Genomic DNA, 19,509 nt, shown 5'->3' with positions numbered 1-19,509 from the left:
GAAGTCTGTCCTGTAGCATCAGTGGAACAAGTGTTGACATCAAGAGGCCACTGAAAAAAAGAAGCACAAAATAAATTAAGACTTGTTTTCTGGCTTATTCAACTTAAGATTTAACAAATGACGTCTGCAGGGGAGGATGAGCAAGTAATTGGGAAAAAAATGTAAATATTAAATGCAAAGTCATGAATGATGTGGGAAAACAGGTGTCTCCAGAAGATGATTCATGAAGCTAACATGCTGTGGTTCATTATGGAGGTCAACTACTTTATTAAGTTCCTCTACACCGGCATTTAGCAGTGCGGTTCCAGGAAGGTGATGTATTTATACTACCCCTCCAAAGAGATGATGGATTGCTGTTCTGCCCATGAATCATTTAGCGTAGTAACAGTGAGTCCTCAAAAGCCAAATGTGAGGCAGGCATCTCTGTTCTTCGTGCATCTTTCGAAGGTTTACAAAAGTTACGAAACCTCCTTCAGTTTCATCACTACAGCACAGCGTTTGCAGGTGTTCTAGAGATGACAGAGGATCTGGCAGATCTTTCAATCTATGTTTAAAATATCGCGTCTGGAATGTCAGAAATGTTGGAATGTTTTCTTTTTTTTCTTCTTTTTTATTGCAGAATTGATTTATCAGTGGGGTTTTTCCTTCCTCTGTCATAACAGACTGAACAGCCCAAATCCAGCACACGTTAGACTAGATCGACTCAGGAATGTGTCAGAATGCACGTAAGTTATGACTTCTCTCATTATCTCCTGTGATAAAGCTAACCGAGGGTGCGTGCCTCAGTTCACTCCTGTTGGAAATGATCCTATAATGATTTTGAAATGCGTGACATCACTGCAAATTTTAAAGAGAGTTTATTTATAGGCAATAATTTACTGCAATCAAATGCTACACGGTGTATCTGACACACATAAGCAAACTAAATTAAAATAAACTAAAGTGGGAAGAGGTTTTCCACTCACAATTCCAGTTTGCAATGGCTAATGACATTCTAAGTGATGGCTGGAAGTTCAGAAAAAAACACCAATGACATTTCAGACTTTGTCCATCTGCACTGGAGAGGAAAACAATTCCTCCACTTATGCAATTGGAACTGTAAACACTGCGAACACACAGTTTGGTGCTGAAATGCTGTTAGTTGCAAAGTCATGAATGGCATTGGCCAATAATGATTTAGAAGGAATAGTCATCCTGACTCAGCTAAATCCAATTGCCCTCATAAAAGCGCTCTCCTAAGGTGGCCTGTGACCTACATGAAACCTCCATCCTGCAGTGGGGCACAGGTTTACTATTTTATGTAGCGATCTTTCACATTCGCATTTAACACTGCGGTTCCAGGAAGGCAATGTATTTATAATAACCCTCTAAAGAGATGGTGCATTGTTTCTTCTGCCTCTGAATCATTTAGTGTTAGCAGTGTAGCAGTGAGTACTTAAAAGCCAAATGTGGGGCAGGCGTCTTGGCTCTTTATGCATCTGTGCCTCTCCAACATGCTCCACTGCTCCACTTTCTCCACTTGTCTGAAGCCCCTTTGTAAACCCCTCCTCTCTCTCTCTCTCTCTCTCTCTCTCTCTCTCTCACACACACACACACACACACACCAGTTCCTCATAATTATCAGCCTGTCTTTCCGTCACCCGTCGTGATTCTCAATTTTGGTGTGTTGGTCTTATGTTGTAATGTTTTTATTTAATGAATTGAGTTTTCTTTTCGATTTACAACAAAAATGTTTTGTGCATATCATATGTTGAGTTCTGTAGTGTGATTTGGATTCTTAAAAACTGACTGTATAAACGCTGTCAAATCCTAGAACAAAACATATTGCGTAATCTTCATCACAAGCACATTCAAAAAAGATCAGGATTCTGAAAACTTCCTTGAAAATCCTGATCGTTTTTGAATGATTCCTCATTAAAAACAGTGTTTTAATGAGCACTGGAGGTTTGCTGCGATTTAACAACCTGTAAACAGAGAACATTTTTCAAGGCTGCAATAACAACACCCAGTGGATGTTATCTCATGTCAGGCCAGTAGAAGGATGACATGCATGTTTGACAGTTTCAACAGCATTTAACAACCTGGGCTGTAAGTTGAATTACGGGAATTGTAAATCCTAAAACTTTGGAACCTGGCCAGCGCTAAGCACTAAAGAAGCCATCGGATCTTGTTGTCTGCCGCTTTTTAATCTGTCGCTCGCATGTTCTCGAATTTGAAGAAAAGGTGTTGCATTTTCTCAGTATGCTTCCCTTCAGGTCATTTGTTTGCGTTTTCTTACCCAGTCATTTCTCTGTTTCTGTTTCTCCGTTGCTCTTCATGTATGGCACGTCTTCCTCAAACTCCTCTCTCTGCCTGTGGGAGGTGATACATAACAAGAGCACAATGTACACTTTTATCATGATAAAATCTTGAGATCTGGATGATGGAAAATGTGCGCACAGTTTTTCCTGTTTCATTTATTTCTGTTTGCTTTTTTCAGTCTTAATAGTGAGCTAGATGCTGCCGTGCTCCACGGTGCTGTAGCCGTTGGCGTTGTTTGCTATTGCAGTGTGAGTGGGTAAGCAGGGCCAGGGGCCTGAGATGATTGCACTTAAAGTCAATTAGTAGCCATAAACTCAAGAGCACTGATATTTTTTTCCTCCTCCATTCATGTCTCCATTAAAAAAAGCTGGAATACACTGTCGTTACATAGCCAGCCACTTAATCCACCGCGCTGTTGCTCGAAGCAAGCCCTAAAATAATCACATGGCTGATTTCGAATCAATGAAAACCAGTCTCTCACGCTGTTCCCCTCATATGAAACAGATATGGCTTTTATGTGCTAAAAGTATAGTTTTTGTGTCAATTATTTAATGAGCTATTTAATGTGTTTCTCCAATGGCTCAAAGTAAATTTCCTCTTTATTCTTTCAGGCATTTGCTAAAGCAAATACTGACATGAGGGGGTTAAATGCAAAAATAAAACAACATTTCTAGATGTGAAAATTCAAATGGGGGTTTATAAAGTTTGACTCACGGTTTGATTTTGTTGGAGAACCTCTGTCGTAGGATGAGAGCAATGGTGGTGAGGACCATCATAGTCGTACACATGGCTCTACCCCAAGGATCTCCTGCCTTGGGAACGCTGGTGGTTCAGAGCACTGAACCGTCTTCCGCCATTGAAAGGCTTGAATGGTAAAAGGCAGAGTTTGTGGTGTAACAATCTGACTATTCCTGCCTTGGCGCTCACACATGATTGGGGAGATTACCATGGAGGATTAGCTAGGATCAAGGAGGGGGGGTTAGATCTCGCTGGCAGGACTACGAGGTAAACAGAGCATGCTGTGAGTTGCTGTTCTAAAAACAGCCCACCCTTACCACCATGTCATTAGCACAGCATGCTAAATCCATCTCATCAGTATATTGTCTTTTTTTCAGTTGAGGATAGGCAGAATTATGTAACGGGGGCAACAGGGTAGCTTCGCAACATGAGCCTAAAGATCAACATACCAATCAGCTTACATTGTTTTATAAGTGGATTATCTAGTTCAATATTATTGTGCTCAAACATAACTTGGGAAACAGTGAATGTTTAGAACATATCATGGGACTGCTTCTAAATATACCAAAACCAGACCCTCTAATGACTTCTCCGCAGGCCAAGTCCAGTGTTCCTACAATATATTATGAAAAGAGAGCACATAGTGGGATAAATGAGGGTATAAATACGGACTGTCGGCAGCTAAGCCACTTATACTTAGCACTGCTGACTCAAGCACAGAATAAGGGAGCAGTGGGGCAAGGAATAGAAAAGAAAGGTGTAATTTTGTCGGTATGCCCACGAGTGTGTAGTGACAGGAGGGTCACATTGGAGCAGCAGATAAACAGAGGCTTTTCTTTTTATTTGAAAATTGAATCAATTACAGATACAAACGTGAGCCATGATGAAAAATGTACAATCGCCACATTTAAATGTAAAAATGTAAAAACGTCTCGTATACTTAAGAGCTAATAAAGTGGCTACAAGTGGATACAGACTGATAAGATTAAACATCTGAAAGACATCATACTGTTTAGAAAGAATGCTGTTTACATTTCTGTTTCGAGATATACACATTCAGCAGAAGGCACATCCAAGTCAAATGTGACCTCTAGTCCACTGGTGGGTCTATGTTTGCATTTTCTTCCTCTTTGCTCTCTCTCCTTTTAATGGTTTAGCTTTTTACAAGAGTACAAATGTAAGAAGGTGAGCTGATTTTTTTTATTCTTCCCTCTCTCCCTCTCTTTCTTTCTGTCTCTCCCTCTCTTATACACACTAGAAACCCACTTTACTAACCGCACGTAAGAGTGGACGTCCCATGATGATCTTAGATTACATCAAGCTGTATCTCACATTAGAGTCAACTGATTAATGTCCTATGAAGCCGGGAAATCAGAAGGTTTCCCCGCATGCCTGCCTATGTGGAAAAGAAATAGAAAATTAAAAAAAACCCAAACAAAAAACGAGTAAATGTTTGTTTTATATGTGTAATTCTCAAGGCTTATATTTTATACCATCAATTTACATATGAAAGTGGCCATTTCACATTTTTCTCATGCAACATTAAAAAAAATTCAAACTACGACACCAGAAAAACAGAAAATGGACACAATCATGAGTAAATCATAGTATTACGATATGTATGTATATAAAACTAACTTTTACTATTAGAGAGCGTGTATATTTCTAAGAAAATTTTACTACTTCTTTTCCATATGGGTAGTCCAAGTTTAAAACGTTCAACCAGTCGAGGTTGAGAGCTTTTCCCAGCCCAGTTCCTTGTAGATGGCAGAGATACTGCAGTAAACCGTGGCCAAGAGGTTTGTCCATGCTGCGCCCACCTCAGGTGTGATGACCTCTGGAAATTCTTCTCCCAGGACTTCTAGGATTACACCGCTCAGAATCTGAGTAAGACACAAACAAATGTGCTCAGGACATTGATGGAGCGCTTTGACTTGTTTTTCCCTGAAAATGTTGACCCCCAGTCTCGGGTTTTTGTACAGTTGAAGCAACGAAAGCATAATATGTACAATATACAGACTGCAAGGGATTGAGTTGTGCTTGTTATCTTTGGTCTGATGTATGGAACTGTTCATCAAATTTGCAAATACACTAGCTGTCTCTTATCTTCTTATTTAGTGTCAGTTGTTTCATGTAACTCTATGTTTCAATGCTGAATCAAAGGAATCTCAGATGGGAAGGGTTGCTAGCAGTCTCTGGCGCTCTCAGCTAATTAATCTGGTTTCCTGGTCCAAACAGCTGCGTTGTGCATCATATTAAACGGTGTGCAGCTGGTTTCTGTTCACGAGCTCACAACAATTGACTGTGCATTATGTATCTGCTTAAAACTACATGCAAGAGAAAAAACATAAAAGAATCAAAGGACAGGAAGCAAAACCAAGTCACAAAATTATGGCAGGAAAGAGGAGTTTAATGATGAACATAATATAAAGTGGTTTACACTGTAAGGTAAAAACCCAATGATACAGAGACAACCCCAACAATCAACCAATCCCTTCTGAGCAAGAACTTGGCAACAGTGGGAAGGAAAAATTCCCTTTTAACAGGAAGAAATCTCTACCAGAACCAGACTCAGGGAGGGGCGGCCATCATGACTGGTTGGGGGTGATGACATGCCTCGTATGCTTGACATTTATCACATTTGTCTCACATTGTATCATTTCCTGTGAATGCAAAATGATTTATTGATCATTTTATGCTAACCTATTAAACTGACTGACTGTAAATACGTGACTCTACAGAAGCACATGGTGCAGAATGAAAGACAGGTTTTTTTTCTACTAATGTCTTGGAGCGTGCTTTCTGCACAGCTGTTCACGCACTGTTTTCTTTACCTTGAAGTACACAGGCTCCACCTTGTGTTGGAGTGCATGGGCCTTGGCCACTAGCTTCAGCACCGACGCCATCTTATCTGAGTTGTCAAGGTTTTCCACCAGTGTATTGATGGCATTCATAACTCTCCGAGCATGCTTCCTGAGCTGGGCGCTCTTCTCCAGCTCCTCCGCGTCCTCAATGTGCTTGAACTGGTTGAAAAACTGCTTGGAGGAGGGGAAGTTGACAAAGAATCTGCAAAGGAGGAGTGCTAAATGAAAGATACGATATATATACATACGTGTAACTGCTGTACTATTCTCATCTTCCTTCTGCCTGCAGCCTCATCCTATAAACCCACGTTCCCTTGTCAAGTTGGCAAGATAACACGAGTAAACACTAGCGCATGTATAAGGGTGCTGCATACTTTTAGTGTAAAATAACTGCATTAAACTGATACTGTGCAGTGTGGTTTCCATACATTTGCAAAGGATTTACAACCTAAAGGGAAGAGTCCAGCTGCAGAGCTGTGATCATGGCAAAGAGCTGAATAAATAGATACTTTACACAGTGATTTCACAAGTTCTGTTGTACTAAACAACAGCTGTGGTTAGGTTTATGAAATAAAAATGAGGAATACTGACTAAATGACTAAATATGAAATAGTTATCATCATAAATGAAGTTATAGCTTCCTTTGCTTTCCAAACCAATTAATATGTCACACTGGAGAAGGAAAGTAAATCTTGTAGCATCAGATAAAGAATCCCAAAGCGTGCACTAACTCTGATATTCTGGGAGCTTCTCTGTTTCATAACTGTTTTTGCTTTGATAAATGAATGGATGGAGACTTCTTATTGTATTTGCAGTTTAAGGCCCTTTGCCATTCAACTTATAAGGTAGTATACATATGCGTATCCCTATTTCGTACCTGAAAACCCAGTGTGATGAATAACTCTATTGTTTTTAAAGAAAAACAGTTCCAGTCCTGTTATCAATGTCAATATTTGTTATTTTACCCATTCCTTGGGATGGAATGACAAAATTAATATCAGGAACATGAAACCTGTCTCCTCATACACATTGTTTTCAAGCCACCCACCCTCGCCGCTCCTCGTTTGGGAACCTGTTGGCTGATGTTTCTAGTTCTGCTCTGGTTCCTGTCAGGACTTAAAAAAACATGATCCTGCATACTTTCCAAAAAAAAGCAACATGCTTATTACAGATGAGGGTGTGGGTATTCCATGCTTACTAAGGTTGCTATGATCACACCTGATACTTCCTTTTCTTTCTGAGTGACACTGAAATTATAATTCCTGCAAAGACAGAAACAAAGTTATACTTATGTTGGAATACTCAGTTTCTCATCTCAGTTTAAGCTCCGGGTCGAGAATTTAATATCGCTGCGCTCTTTCTGAAGACAGCAAATAGTCCTTTTAAAGATGTTTTCTTTGACACTCAGAAGTATCAGAGTGAATTAACAATGAGGAACCTAAAAACTTACCCCCTCCCACAGTCTGGGAAGAGGGCCAAAGCATCTGGTTTTTGGCTATCGGATCGAGATATCCCATCTCCTCCCTGTCTGTAGAGCAACTAACAGAAAAAGGAAGTGCGGATTTACACTGTCAGATCTGCAACATATGGCTCGATATTAAAGTTTTACTCGTGAACTTAAACATCTGAGGGAAGGAGGTTGGGAGGCGGCGCATTCATTTTTCAATCCTGGGTGTATGGGCTTCTGCAAGTGCCGGAGCAAAATAATGAACCGTGCTGTTTAATCTTTCTGTCTTTGTAATTGCATGTGACCTGTGGTTGCATATAAATAGCCTCATTAGTTTTTCATATGGTCATTGGTTCTTAATCCTTCCTTATCTTATTTCGAGACTAAATGAAGAGCTGAAGTGATAGAAAGTTTTTCATTTCAGAGACAGAGCGCTGAGATTTGCTACTTTAGATCCTATCTGACGACCATAAAGCCGACGAGTTTGAAGGATTTGCAGCGTTAGGCTTGAAGTTGGACACGGTGGCAGGATCTTTTCTCGCTGGCTGAAGGAGACTTTTGCCAGGACACGGATATCAATCGGACTTTATTAATCAAATTCCCGAAGGTCGCAGGAAATTAGTGATGGAATATAAGCAAGACAATATGAAAGGACATATTTTAAATACTTTTTTATACTATTTTCTGTTTCTGTAGGAAAGCGCAGCAGCTAAATTCCATCTTTTCAACAATCTGTGAAAACTACATTACTAATGGTGATTGTATAAATACAGTATTACACTCCCTCTCAACTTTCACCTCCTGCAGTCAGAACGGATTATAAAGGCATGCTCTGTCGTGCATCGAATCTCGTCACACAAGAATTCCATTCAAAGCCGTCACACTTCTGCGAAATCCCTGCACATGGATGATTTTTGCAACATTTGCTTTGCTTAACTTTCAATGTGAAAAAATGAAAGTGTGGTAAGTGCAGGAATCAACCAGCAAATCAATAAAATATGATGTAGTAAATATATGAAAGACTGAATACCTGCTGTGTATGTATCCACTGTAATAGAGAAAAGAGGAGGATTTTAAATGTCTTACAGCTGGTGATGGAGTCATGCTGCCATAGGTTGCCAAGCCCTCTATACAGGCATTCAATCAGAACCTCTTCTGAGAGGGAGTGTGCCCCTTTCATGGGCACAGATGGGGTTTAAATGTTTGACCTCTGCCCTAACAACTTAACAAACAGGATTAAGAGAGCGTCACATCTAAAGAGATGACTGTAAAACCTGTAAAAGTCAGCAAGCTCATTGAAGTTGAGCGTATCCTGGATTTTGAGGAAGCAAGTTTTTTTTTTTAAAAAGTCTGCACAGGGGAACAAACAAGCATCAGCTGTTTTTTTATTGGCTCCTGCTTGTGCGCTGACGGTAAAAGGGGGTAAAAGGCAAACCTTAACTTACGTGTGGTGAACTATATAATAAAGATGGAAAGAACTTTCATACCAAAGTCTCAAAATAGGTGATATTACACTGTTTGTGCTATATTTACTCAGCATGTGAGTAAATAGATGCATAGCCATAAAAAAGGATGTTAAAATTGTTCAAATATAACATTCCTGTTAATTATAGATAACATTTTTCACAGTACTCTTTTTATTATTTTGGTGTGAATTAGATATTTCCTCAAACATACATAGAAAAGGAAATACCTGACTAGTATGGCCACCCCGACATCATCACAGTTCTGGTAGACTTTTCCCCAGGAGGCCTGGATCATCACCCTCTCCTTGTCAGTCAGCGGGCTTGGCCGCTCCAGGTGGTCCACCTCTCCGTCTCCCTGCGTCCTCTCCATCTGGAAACACAGTGTGTAGTGAGCTGAGCACATGCAGAAGGCAGGGCTGATGAGAGCACCCCTCCCCCTCAGGCAAATAAACACAATTTGTACCTTTTTGTTGTTGTTGTTGTTGTTGATGTCTTTTCCTCTTGTTTGTGTCTCCTATGTGGTGGCAGAAGGGAAAAGCAGTTTCCTGTTTTCCACCCCTTGTCCCTGTGAGAATCTCTGCTCCCGACCTCTGAATCTCTGCTGAGCGAGAGTGTGAGTGAAGAACGGGCTAGGAAAAAAAAAATCACACAAGAAACACACGCAGCAGCGAATGAGGAGGAGCCTCTGTACTCTCTCTTTATACACTCTCCCTTCCCTGCCTCCCTCCTTCTCTTCCCCTTCTCTCCCTCTGCCCGCCTCACCTTTGTAGGTGGTGTTTAATGAAAATACGATGAGATCAGAAACAAATCCCAAGCAAGGGAGCCGGATATGTCATGCACATAATGTGTGAGCGCAGATACAGTGTAATGTCAGCATGGTAAAATAAGATAAAGGTGCACTCTTAACTTGTTTTACCTCTAGAGTCCCTCATGCAGACTTTCCAGGAGAATAACCTGGAATGATATTGAATTTCTCACAAGCTCCCTTTATGTAAATGAAAAAATAAATACATAGATAAAAATCATAATAATAATATTAATAATAATAAGGTGTTTTGTGCTTTAACTTTTTCATTTTCTTCCTTCAAAAGCAAACATGTGTAGCTTTGCTGTGGTTGGTGTTATCAGTATAAGGATATATCGCTTCCATGTGTTTAAAAAAAAGCTTGAGTAAGTTGTTATTGCTGTTTTATAATGAATTGGCCAACCAGGACCCAGGTAGCCTGGAATCTGGGAGGTAAATACGGGAGGAGAGCAAACACAAGACCACACACTGTGACTTAGGTAATATCAACTGTCTTACAAGGGGAGGTACAATGTACAACTCTGCGTTAAACATTGACAGAGTTGATAGTATGCCATTCAAGTTGGTGAAAAAAAAAGTAGACTTAAGGTAGATGTATCATAACCAACCATTCAAATAGCTTTCCCTTACCCCGTCTGCAGAAGCAGTGCCAATTAAACAGGGGAAATGAACAGGGGGATAGTGTAACACGGGAGATGGGGAATTATTGCTCCTAAGGTGGGCAGTGAGAAACATTACAATGAGATCTGGGTTTCGTGATCAAAAGCAGAGCACACAGGACACAACTTGACATGCAGTGAGCTGGGCAGGCAACAGAATGGAACTGAAGGCAATCAGAGCAAGTGGCCTGAGCTGGGCAGGTAGACAACAAGGTGATGGGTAAGTGCTTCAAGCAGAACGGTTTGTCAGAGAGACTGCAGAGTGATGCTTCCGGTGATGAGATGATGAGCCACAGGTGTGCATGCTGATTGGAGCCGGGGGGGGGGGGATATGAAGAGGAGCTATAGAGCCCAGGCCGTGACACATGCACCATCAGTTCATGTGTGAAGCTCATTATAATGCAGGCATGTGACCTTCAAGCTGGCTCGTCAAGATCATGACTATGCGCACGATCCTAACCGTGTAGGCTACTCGTCAACCTCGTGTAAGCGTACAGTCAGGGCTTTACATTTGCTCCTTTACATTGTCCAAAGATCAGCACCACCATGGCTGCCTTGCCACCACTGTCTTACAAGTTATAACAGTAATTATAAGCATCACATTAAACCAGTGGTATACAAGATATTGCATCCCGTCATGGTTGTAAGGTGTACAAGAAGCCACATAATTAAAGGATGGTATGTTGTTCATGTGCATGCTGTGACCTGTGGCCCCAGGTCAGAGTATTATTGTGGATAAACTTTGGGATCAAAAAACTTTATTTTTACAGGTTTATGTAGACAAATCCACATACCTCTGTAAACACTTCGTGACTCCTTGAATCTCTAGTGGTGTTCACACCCACAGTAAATTTAGACCCTTTTTCACAAACCTTTAACCCACTCTCTTAAGAAAAACAATGATATTATCATCCAAAAGAATAACTGCTGTAACTGCAGTCAGTACAGCATTGGTGGCATCTACTGGACAGTTGTGGTAATAACGCTTTATAGTGTCTTTATTTTCTTTTTTCTTTCTTTCACACAGTTCGCTATCTTAGTTTGGGCAGTAAACTATGGTCATCTCATCTTAAGTGACTGACAATCGCACTATGATTAATCTATGACAACAAGATATTTCATATATCATATATTAACCAAAATTAAAAAACCTGTAGTATATGAATATAAAATAATATGAATTATTATTATTTCAATTAGAAAGTTTGTAAATTTGCTGGAGTACACATATTTTATGCTACTTTGACCGTAGTACAGTAAATAATTGAACTCCGTGATTAATTTTTTTAAAAGCTTTAACCTACTTGGCCTGCCAAAACAGTTAAGTGTTTAAAAAAACTGAAAAATATAATCTTACATAGACAATATGCAATAATATGAAATGACGAGTTCATCTAGTCACTTGACTATGTTCACATTTTGCTCAACTATATTTTGGCTCTGAATAAATTACTTTTTTAACAGAATATTTTTCAGTGTGTTATTAAACTATTGCTTAATAAATGTAATCTCTTGGTTAACCAAATTATTACCAGATTATTAGTATCCCTAAAGAAAACCGCCGTCTGACATTCAGTACAACTGAATTTATGTTTTTTGATCCGCGGTTAAGACTGACCCGACGGGGATTCCGTAGTTAACATTATAAGCTGCATTGCTACCTGAGAGAGAGGCAGGTGTCAGTAGACTTCCGGCGAAAACTGCGACAATAATTTGACAAACCAAAATAAGCAATGCTTATTTTACTGCTATGTTTTAGCTAACTTTGTGCCGCACTCTGACGGTCATTCTGGGTATATCCGCTCCCCTAGCAGGCTAATTTGAGCCAGCTAGCGAGCGAGCAAGCTAACGACTACGTCAGAGAAAAAAGGAGAAGAAACTAAGTGGTTAGAAGGAATAAGGTTGAGCTGTTGACAGTGCCTGTCAAGTTAAACACCAGAATGAATGTCGCTAAAAGTGCTTATCGAGTATTTTCTGCAAACTCCTCTGCAGCATGCACAGAATTAGCCAAGAAAATAACAGAGTAAGTAATGCTTTGAACCGTTAGTGTTAAGACTGACTGCTAGTTAATATTTAATGCCACTAATAGTGCTTCTTTAGGTTGTTGGTCGGTGATAATTGTGGAAAAACTTCACTGCTGACTCTTTACCATGCATAGTGAGTGTGGTCTGTAATGCGTGGATGAATGAATTAGTCGTGTGGTGAAAGCCTGATATTGTGTGTTGAAACTCTGCAGCTGGCAGATGACCATTAGGTTGCCATGTTGTGCTCATGTTTCACAGGCGTCTGGGTGTGGAGCTGGGGAAGTCTGTGGTCTTCCAGGAGTCTAACAGAGGTGAGCAGGGTGTTATGGCTTTATATGCAATTTTATTCCAAATGTTTCTGGTCAGGTTTTATCTGAATTCAGATAAAACCTGACCAGAAACCAGAAACATTGACCAGAAAATGTAGGCTTGTGATCTGATACACAAGTAGGTGAGGGTAGTTAGAGATTGTGTGCTAAAGTTACTGTAGTTGATATTTTTAATCACTATTTGTTGTTTCGAAATGGTCAGTTTCAGATTGGTATTTGAATTTTTCCTTTTTATCAAATGTATAATGTAAGTGCAATTTTCAGGGACAGGTGTAAGTTCAGTTCAGACTTGGTATTTCAATTTGTTCTGCTTGATAAGCTGATTTCTCACCAGAAGTGGACTTTATAAACAGCTTGTCCATGACTTTTCCCCTCTTATTTTAATACCTCACTCCCAATGATCACTGTCGCCAAGTGCTTGCTCCTAGGGGCTCATCTGATTGTTGGACTTTCCTTTATATTATTGTAGGGTCTTTATCTTACAAGATAAAGCACCCCAAGGCAACTGTTGTTGTGATTTGGTGCTATATAAATAGAAGTATCCTCTAGATCAGGGATGCCAAACTCATTTTGTATCATGGGACACTACAGCCCAGTTTGACCTTGAATCTGAACAAGCAAAACTGCTTACTGTCAGTGTAAAGAAGTTTAAGCTTATATAATACCTGACATATCTTAATATAAGATCAATACATGTAGTTTCAATAACATGGTTCATTTTTCTATAAGATAAAGAAATGCTGCTGTTGTAATGAAAGAAATCTGTCAGCACGACTGTTTGTCGTGTACAGTTAAATTGTTAGAATATAATGTGTAAAATTAAAGGAAGAGTTCTGGTTATTCACGAACAGGCTGTCCTGTTGTTATAAAATAGAAAGCCTTTGCTAATTAACAGAAAACTTCCTATTTTATTCCTGCAGTAGTCCCATTGAATCACATTTCTATAGTAGATAGTGGAAAATCAGGAACTTTTATGTTATTGATGTGTTTATCAATTATTTACTAGTTTTGGTGTAGTATGAATGGTCAATGAAGAAATTGATCTAGGACATTTTAGCTCAGATTATCAGTATCTGTACCACTGTTTGTTTCATTAGGGAAAGCAGAGCTTTCCTGATAGTTGCATTAAAAGTTGTTGGCACAGGATTGCTGTGGAGTAGGGCATGGGTATTAATACGACACGACTGTTGCAGAAATTAATGGAATCCATCAAAAATAGCACATTGTTCATGTAATAGAGCTACAAGATTTCATCAGTTTTTAGGTCATGAGACGTAAATGTACAACATCGCGTGTTCTGTTGCTCAAATAAACAACAAATGTGTATTAAAAAGTATTGGTGAAGTATGTTCTCTGTTCAGAGACTCGAGTGGATGTAAAAGAATCTGTTCGTGGACAGACCATCTTCATTATCCAGACCATCCCACGGTGAGTATAGTAGGATGTGCCAAACATTTAAAAAGGTTATTAGATTATCACCAAACAGAGTCATCTGATTTTTTTTTTTTTTTTACAATCAGGGATGTGAACACAGCCATCATGGAGCTGCTTGTCATGGCTTATGCCCTCAAGACCTCTTGTGCAAAAAACATCATTGGAGTTATTCCTTACTTCCCCTACAGCAAGCAGTGCAAGATGAGAAAAAGGGGCTCAATAGTGTGCAAGTTGTTAGCTTCCATGTTAGCCAAAGCAGGTAAAAATAGCAAAAAAGAAAACCTCAATCTGTGATTTGTTCAAAGAATCTTTATTTGAGTTTGATTATTTGATGTCTTTTACTCTGAAGGATTAACACACATAATCACCATGGACTTGCATCAGAAGGAGATCCAGGGCTTCTTCAGCTTTCCTGTGGACAACTTGCGTGCCTCCCCTTTTTTGATTCAGTACATTCAAGAAGAGGTAATGATCCCTGTCAGATCTCTGCTGTGTGTAGTCTAGTGACCTGTGGATCACTCAGTCCAGAACTCCATCAATAAGTCTAACAAAACTGTTTACACTCTTTATTGCCAGATCCCTGATTACAGAAATGCCATCATTGTGGCAAAGTCCCCTGCTGCAGCTAAAAGGTAACTGATGCAATACACCACTGATAATTTCTGATAATCTTTACATCAGATATATATTGCAAAAATAATTTCTGTCCTATTCTATGCATGCATATTTAGATACATATGTATAACTAACGTGCATATATATACATGTTGTTACTGGTAATAATAATAATGTTGTAATTGACTAATTGTTAATTATTATTATTACTATTTTTAGGGCTCAGTCCTATGCAGAAAGACTGCGTCTTGGTCTGGCTGTGATCCACGGCGAAGCTCAGTGTTCAGAGTCTGACATGGCTGATGGAAGACACTCCCCACCATGTGTACGCAACACAACAGGACACACAGGCCTGGAGCTTCCTTGTAAGAAAACCCATATGAAAAGCATTTATGTTTAATTTTTATAATTTTTCTTGTAGCTTAAGTGCTCCATAGATATTACCAGCACTGATGATTTGCATTATTTATTGTTTCTTTGAGAATTTTCTCCTAGTTTAACTCTTCAGTTGTCTGAATTTTTAATGTTAGCACTTCATTGTATTTATAATTTAACAGACCTTTTCACAGCAGACATTTAGAAGCAGAAAAAGCACAGGTGGATTGATGAGTTTATTAATGATGGCTTAAGCGTCACAGGAAGCTATGACAATTAGCTAACATGCGCAACAGCATCAAAGTCAGTGGGATGCAGTCATGGTAGAGTTCACCTGTGTTTTAGCTACTGTAGCAGTTTAAAATGTCTTCTGTGGGAAAACAGACAAAATACAGCTCTTACTCATGCTAACCTGTTTTGAGCTGACGATTCTGCCGTTTCTCACTCATACCATCAGCCATACTGCAAGTAACTGATTTTTGTTTTTTATTTATTTTTTGTTAGTGCATGATTTCGTTTCTACAGATGAGCTACTTTGACTCATGCTGCATCGGCAAGCTGCAGTTCCTAACTTACAAAGTGTAAACTACAATGTAATCATAAAAGCGCAGTCTTCTGCTTGTTTCTTGCCACGTTAATTTTAACTTTTTTTTTTTTTGGTGCGAATACATGTGACTGGGTGAAGCTTTTATAGTGCTAACTCTGAATCTGAATTAATGTCAAATGAGTGTGTCGTTGGCAAATGACTCCAAATTTGTGTCCAATATTTAGTTGATTATTTTGTTTAAAAAAACCAACAAAAAACCAACAGCGTTGTGCTTTTAACCTTGACTTAAAAAATCCTCTTTTGGAACTGCAACTCACAAATGGCTTCATCCTTAATTTTTCTTATTAGAATCAGTCTGATTTGTTGTGTCGCTTTTTAAATTCCCGTCAGGCCGAGCAGAGGATTTTTCAAGTCCTGGCGTCATGTGTTGTGTCGTGTCAAATATTTGTGCATTTGTGTTTAACGTGGTGTTTATTTGTTGACAATAGCAGGCAAACAACAAGCTCCGTTCCCTGGCATAGAACTTCCAAGTACGACCGTAAAATTAATTTACATCTGACTATGAAATGATTCCTCTTCAAATGGTTCCTCAATTTGCATGTATAAACAAAGGGTTTGTGTTGCATCTTGTGAAAATACAGTCTGGATTCAGGTCTGTAAAAACAAAGTGGATGATTAGTGCTCAAACGAATTAAAAGACCAGTTAATTTCAGTTTCGATATACTGTTTGCATTATGCCACATTTCTGTGACTCCAGACAGCTAGTTCTACAAGATGGTCAAAACCCTCTTTTTTTTGTTGTGTTCTGATTTTTATTTTACTTTATTTTGTTTTTTAAACTCCAAATCCATAAATCAAACCAGAACCATACCAAACATTCTTTCTGTTTTTATTTTGTAGTTGAACATCTGGACTCATCTTGCCAATCAACACATTGTGCACCCATAAAAAACCCGCCCTTAAAAACCTGATTAACATTTGGTCATAACTGCATGTCATAAAACAGTAACGCATGCATTTGAAATCTAACATCCAGCGACGGGAACAAAAGATGTTGTGAATGGGATGGTTAGTGAATTATAGCATATAGCATAATCGTAGCAGTTTTAATATGCTGGATCAGATAACCTATTTTATTATTGAATAGTGTTGGATCGGTCAGTTACTCCTACAGGTCTGGACCAGCTTTTCTTTTAAAGGGACCATGTTTTTGATTCCAAGCAATGCTCCCAACAGATAATGCAGACCTTGGTTCTTGAGCTGGTGGTGCTCCCAGTGTCTATCCTGCTTGGCTGAGTAGCCTTGTAGGTTAAGTACCATTTGTCAGCCACACTGGTTAATGGCAGCTCTCCTCTTGTGATGCTTGCTCTTGGTAATTTTGCTAGGTTGTACGTTGGTGGCCAGGAAAAGAATATAGGTCCCAGGGATCTGTTAATTTTAAGGCCTGAGGGTAACATGTAAGAAGTATTAAAAGATTTATTGCTTATTCACAAGATTACGTAAAGAGTTAAAACAGAAATGTCTGAAATTTAGACTTCTGAATTCAGGATATTTTATTGAAGCAGTTTAGCAAGGGCAAAGCAAAAACCAGGATGTACCCCATCTCCTTTCGCTCAAATCATTTCCAAGACTCTGTAATACCCATAGGCTCAGAGCCACTGACCCTTTACACTAAGAACCAGTCCAGACTTCCTGTATATGGGTTACTGGCTGATCTGATGGGTGGCATATTTAATGTGATGCAAAGCTTTAACTCTGTTAGGCCGTTTGGACAGGTTGGGCATGCCAACCTGTTGATTTAACATTTTCTACAGATAACTCAAAGTATCAATACGTTTTAGACATCTGAAATTAATTTCAGAAACCTCTGAGCAGACATTTTTCAGGACAATGTTGTAGCACATCAACAAACTGTCGAGACAATGTATTTTAAGTGTGTGCACCGCTAACAACATGGCTCTTGCTGTTTTTGGTTGATAGCAATAAAAGACTGAATGTGACACTCCCAGGTTTTCTGATGCTGTGGGACTCACGGTATTCAGCAAAATGTTCTGCAAGGCATGCCTCCACCTTTCTCTGCTGCTTTATACTTTTCCTGCACAATCGGCTTGGCTGGCTGATTGTTTATCAGTTGATTGTTTCCTCAAAACCCTCTAAATGACTGCATTTACATGCATACCTGTAATCAGAAAACAGCTGTTTTTGATTTGGGTTACATGTCAGAGTGTTACTGATGGTTCTCCACTTTAAGTACACTGCATCAATCCTTATCTGAGGATAATTTTTAATGCATCAGTTGAGAATTAGAGACATGATAAGATCTGCCACAAGATGAAGCACTTTCATGTTTTATTAACACATAGCGATATGTGATATATCATGTGAGACCAGAAGTGTTATAGTGGACGTCAGCACTGATGCAGTGACAGTATTGATGATAATTAGAGCTTTTCTTAATAGAAATAAATTATATCCAAGTCACTGTATGTTTTTTTAAAGGGTGGAAAATTATGGCGTGCATGTAAAAGTAGCAGCACTGATGTTCCACTGAAGACTGATCCCAGAACACTGGCAAGTGTGTATGAAGAAACCCTCATCGGTGCTTGCCACTGTTGACCCATGTGAAATAAGACTGTGTGGTGCTTATTTGATTCATATACAGAGTGCTGCCACATGCCTGCCACAGCCTGGCAACCTAACATGTGTGTCAAGGCGGTTGTATACATTGTCTTCTGATTGGGTATTCTGGGCAGAAAACCCTTAGGCCATTTGATCTTTGCATGGCATGTTTTGTACTATGTTTGCCATTTGAGTTTAATCTTTTAGGGGTAGGAGGGGTAGAATGGAGGGAAAGTGTAATCAAGTGCATTTGAAATTTAAATTGAATGCAGCATTTCTACGAATCATTCACAGCATGCAATGGAAAAAACAATGATTTGGAGTGAAAATGAGCTTAAATCGAAAAACAATTTTCTCAACCCATTTTACCCAATCTACTGAGATTTATTTTTGATTAAGTGAGAAACTGTACGCATAACTTCCTGGAAGTGCTCTCATGGGCAAACTGCTCTTTTCATTTCCAGTAATGATGGCCAAAGAGAAACCTCCCATTACTGTGGTTGGGGATGTGGGAGGAAGGATTGCGATCATCGTGGTAGGTCATTTCTGCTTCTCCTTCCTTAGTTATCATTTCCATTAGCTTCCGTGGCTAACTTTAGCTGATGATTCAGCCCTCTTTCTTGATAAAATCTACTAATGCAACACTACAGCTTTCTTTAAAATGATTGGCTAGTTCTTTTTGAAGTGTGATATGCTTACTGTCTGCCAGTCACTTCCTTTAGGTGTGTCTATTTATCCAGTGCATTCTGCACCAAGTGTTTTTGCAATTCTGGTTTTGCACTGTCCTTACTTTACTTGGTTACGTATGCTCTTCATCTTCTGCTACATATTTTTGTTTTTTATTTTTCCTTATTCGTTGTAAGTTATCAAATTCTGTTTTAAAGGATGTGAAAAGATCTAATCCAAGCCAAAAAATGGGAAAACTGACATTTTAAAAAAATAAAATAAAAATCTTCTAATAATAATAATAATGATGATAGAATCAAGTAGGGCTGTGCAATATGACCAAAATCTCATATCCGGATATAAGATGTCTATTGTCCCGATAACGATATAAATCACAAATATGCAACATTTGAAACATGTGAAGTGTTTCCAGCTGGGCGTCGTGTACCTGGAGTCGAGTGTTTTAACCGATGTATGAAACTATACATTTTTAGACATAAGTTGTAACAGACTGAGTGATCCACAGGTCACTAGAATACACACAGCAGAGATCTGACAGGGATCATTACCTCTTCTTGAATGTACTGAATCAAAAAAGGGGAGGCACGCAAGTTGTCCAC

At 39.2% G+C, this 19,509-nt stretch overlaps 2 protein-coding genes and 1 long non-coding RNA gene across 4 annotated transcripts in view; 1 reads left to right on the top strand and 2 right to left on the bottom strand.

Annotated features, from left to right (window-relative positions):
- Positions 1-3,217, bottom strand: LOC102193529 (uncharacterized). The gene is made up of 3 exons (XR_312190.1): positions 3,016-3,217; positions 2,279-2,352; positions 1-50 (listed from the first exon to the last, which is right to left on the bottom strand). It is a non-coding gene; the product is annotated as an uncharacterized LOC102193529 (long non-coding RNA).
- A 1,409-nt stretch (positions 3,218-4,626) lies between these two features.
- On the bottom strand, positions 4,627-9,468 carry LOC102193243 (cytoglobin-1-like). The gene is made up of 4 exons (XM_005750098.1): positions 9,280-9,468; positions 9,044-9,186; positions 5,874-6,105; positions 4,627-4,922 (listed from the first exon to the last, which is right to left on the bottom strand). The coding sequence occupies exons 2-4, from the start codon at positions 9,184-9,186 to the stop codon at positions 4,758-4,760; spliced, it is 540 nt and encodes a 179-aa protein (XP_005750155.1). The 5' UTR covers positions 9,280-9,468; the 3' UTR covers positions 4,627-4,757.
- Positions 9,469-11,891: 2,423 nt separating this feature from the next.
- Positions 11,892-19,509, top strand: part of LOC102192952 (phosphoribosyl pyrophosphate synthase-associated protein 1-like) — an 11,025-nt gene continuing 3,407 nt past the window's right edge. Inside the window, exons 1-9 of one of the 2 annotated variants that reach the window (XM_013915166.1) lie at positions 11,892-12,303; positions 12,563-12,615; positions 13,995-14,061; positions 14,154-14,326; positions 14,417-14,532; positions 14,644-14,699; positions 14,902-15,047; positions 16,093-16,134; positions 18,688-18,876. In XM_013915166.1, the coding sequence (XP_013770620.1) occupies positions 12,221-12,303; positions 12,563-12,615; positions 13,995-14,061; positions 14,154-14,326; positions 14,417-14,532; positions 14,644-14,699; positions 14,902-15,047; positions 16,093-16,134; positions 18,688-18,803 (852 nt within the window). In that variant the 5' untranslated portion in view covers positions 11,892-12,220 and the 3' untranslated portion in view covers positions 18,804-18,876. Of the gene's footprint in view, positions 12,304-12,562; positions 12,616-13,994; positions 14,062-14,153; positions 14,327-14,416; positions 14,533-14,643; positions 14,700-14,901; positions 15,048-16,092; positions 16,135-18,687; positions 18,877-19,509 lie in introns of those variants that run through there. The other variant, XM_005750097.1, reaches the window with a different exon arrangement.

Source organism: Pundamilia nyererei, unplaced genomic scaffold (assembly GCF_000239375.1).
Source record: "Pundamilia nyererei isolate P.nyererei 1_Seehausen unplaced genomic scaffold, PunNye1.0 scaffold00261, whole genome shotgun sequence".
NCBI classification, from domain to species: domain Eukaryota; kingdom Metazoa; phylum Chordata; class Actinopteri; order Cichliformes; family Cichlidae; genus Pundamilia; species Pundamilia nyererei.
This window is presented reverse-complemented; position numbering and strand designations above follow the sequence as displayed.

Excerpts from the sequence above, each read along its gene's own strand:
- LOC102193243 (XM_005750098.1), bottom strand. The coding sequence starts at position 9,186 with ATGGAGAGGACGCAGGGAGACGGAGAGGTGGACCACCTGGAGCGGCCA. Across the intron at positions 6,106-9,043 it reads GGGGTGGCCATACTAGTCAG|ATTCTTTGTCAACTTCCCCT; the intron begins GTATTTCCTTTT and ends CCTCCTTTGCAG. Across the intron at positions 4,923-5,873 it reads TGGAGCCTGTGTACTTCAAG|ATTCTGAGCGGTGTAATCCT; the intron begins GTAAAGAAAACA and ends TGTCTTACTCAG.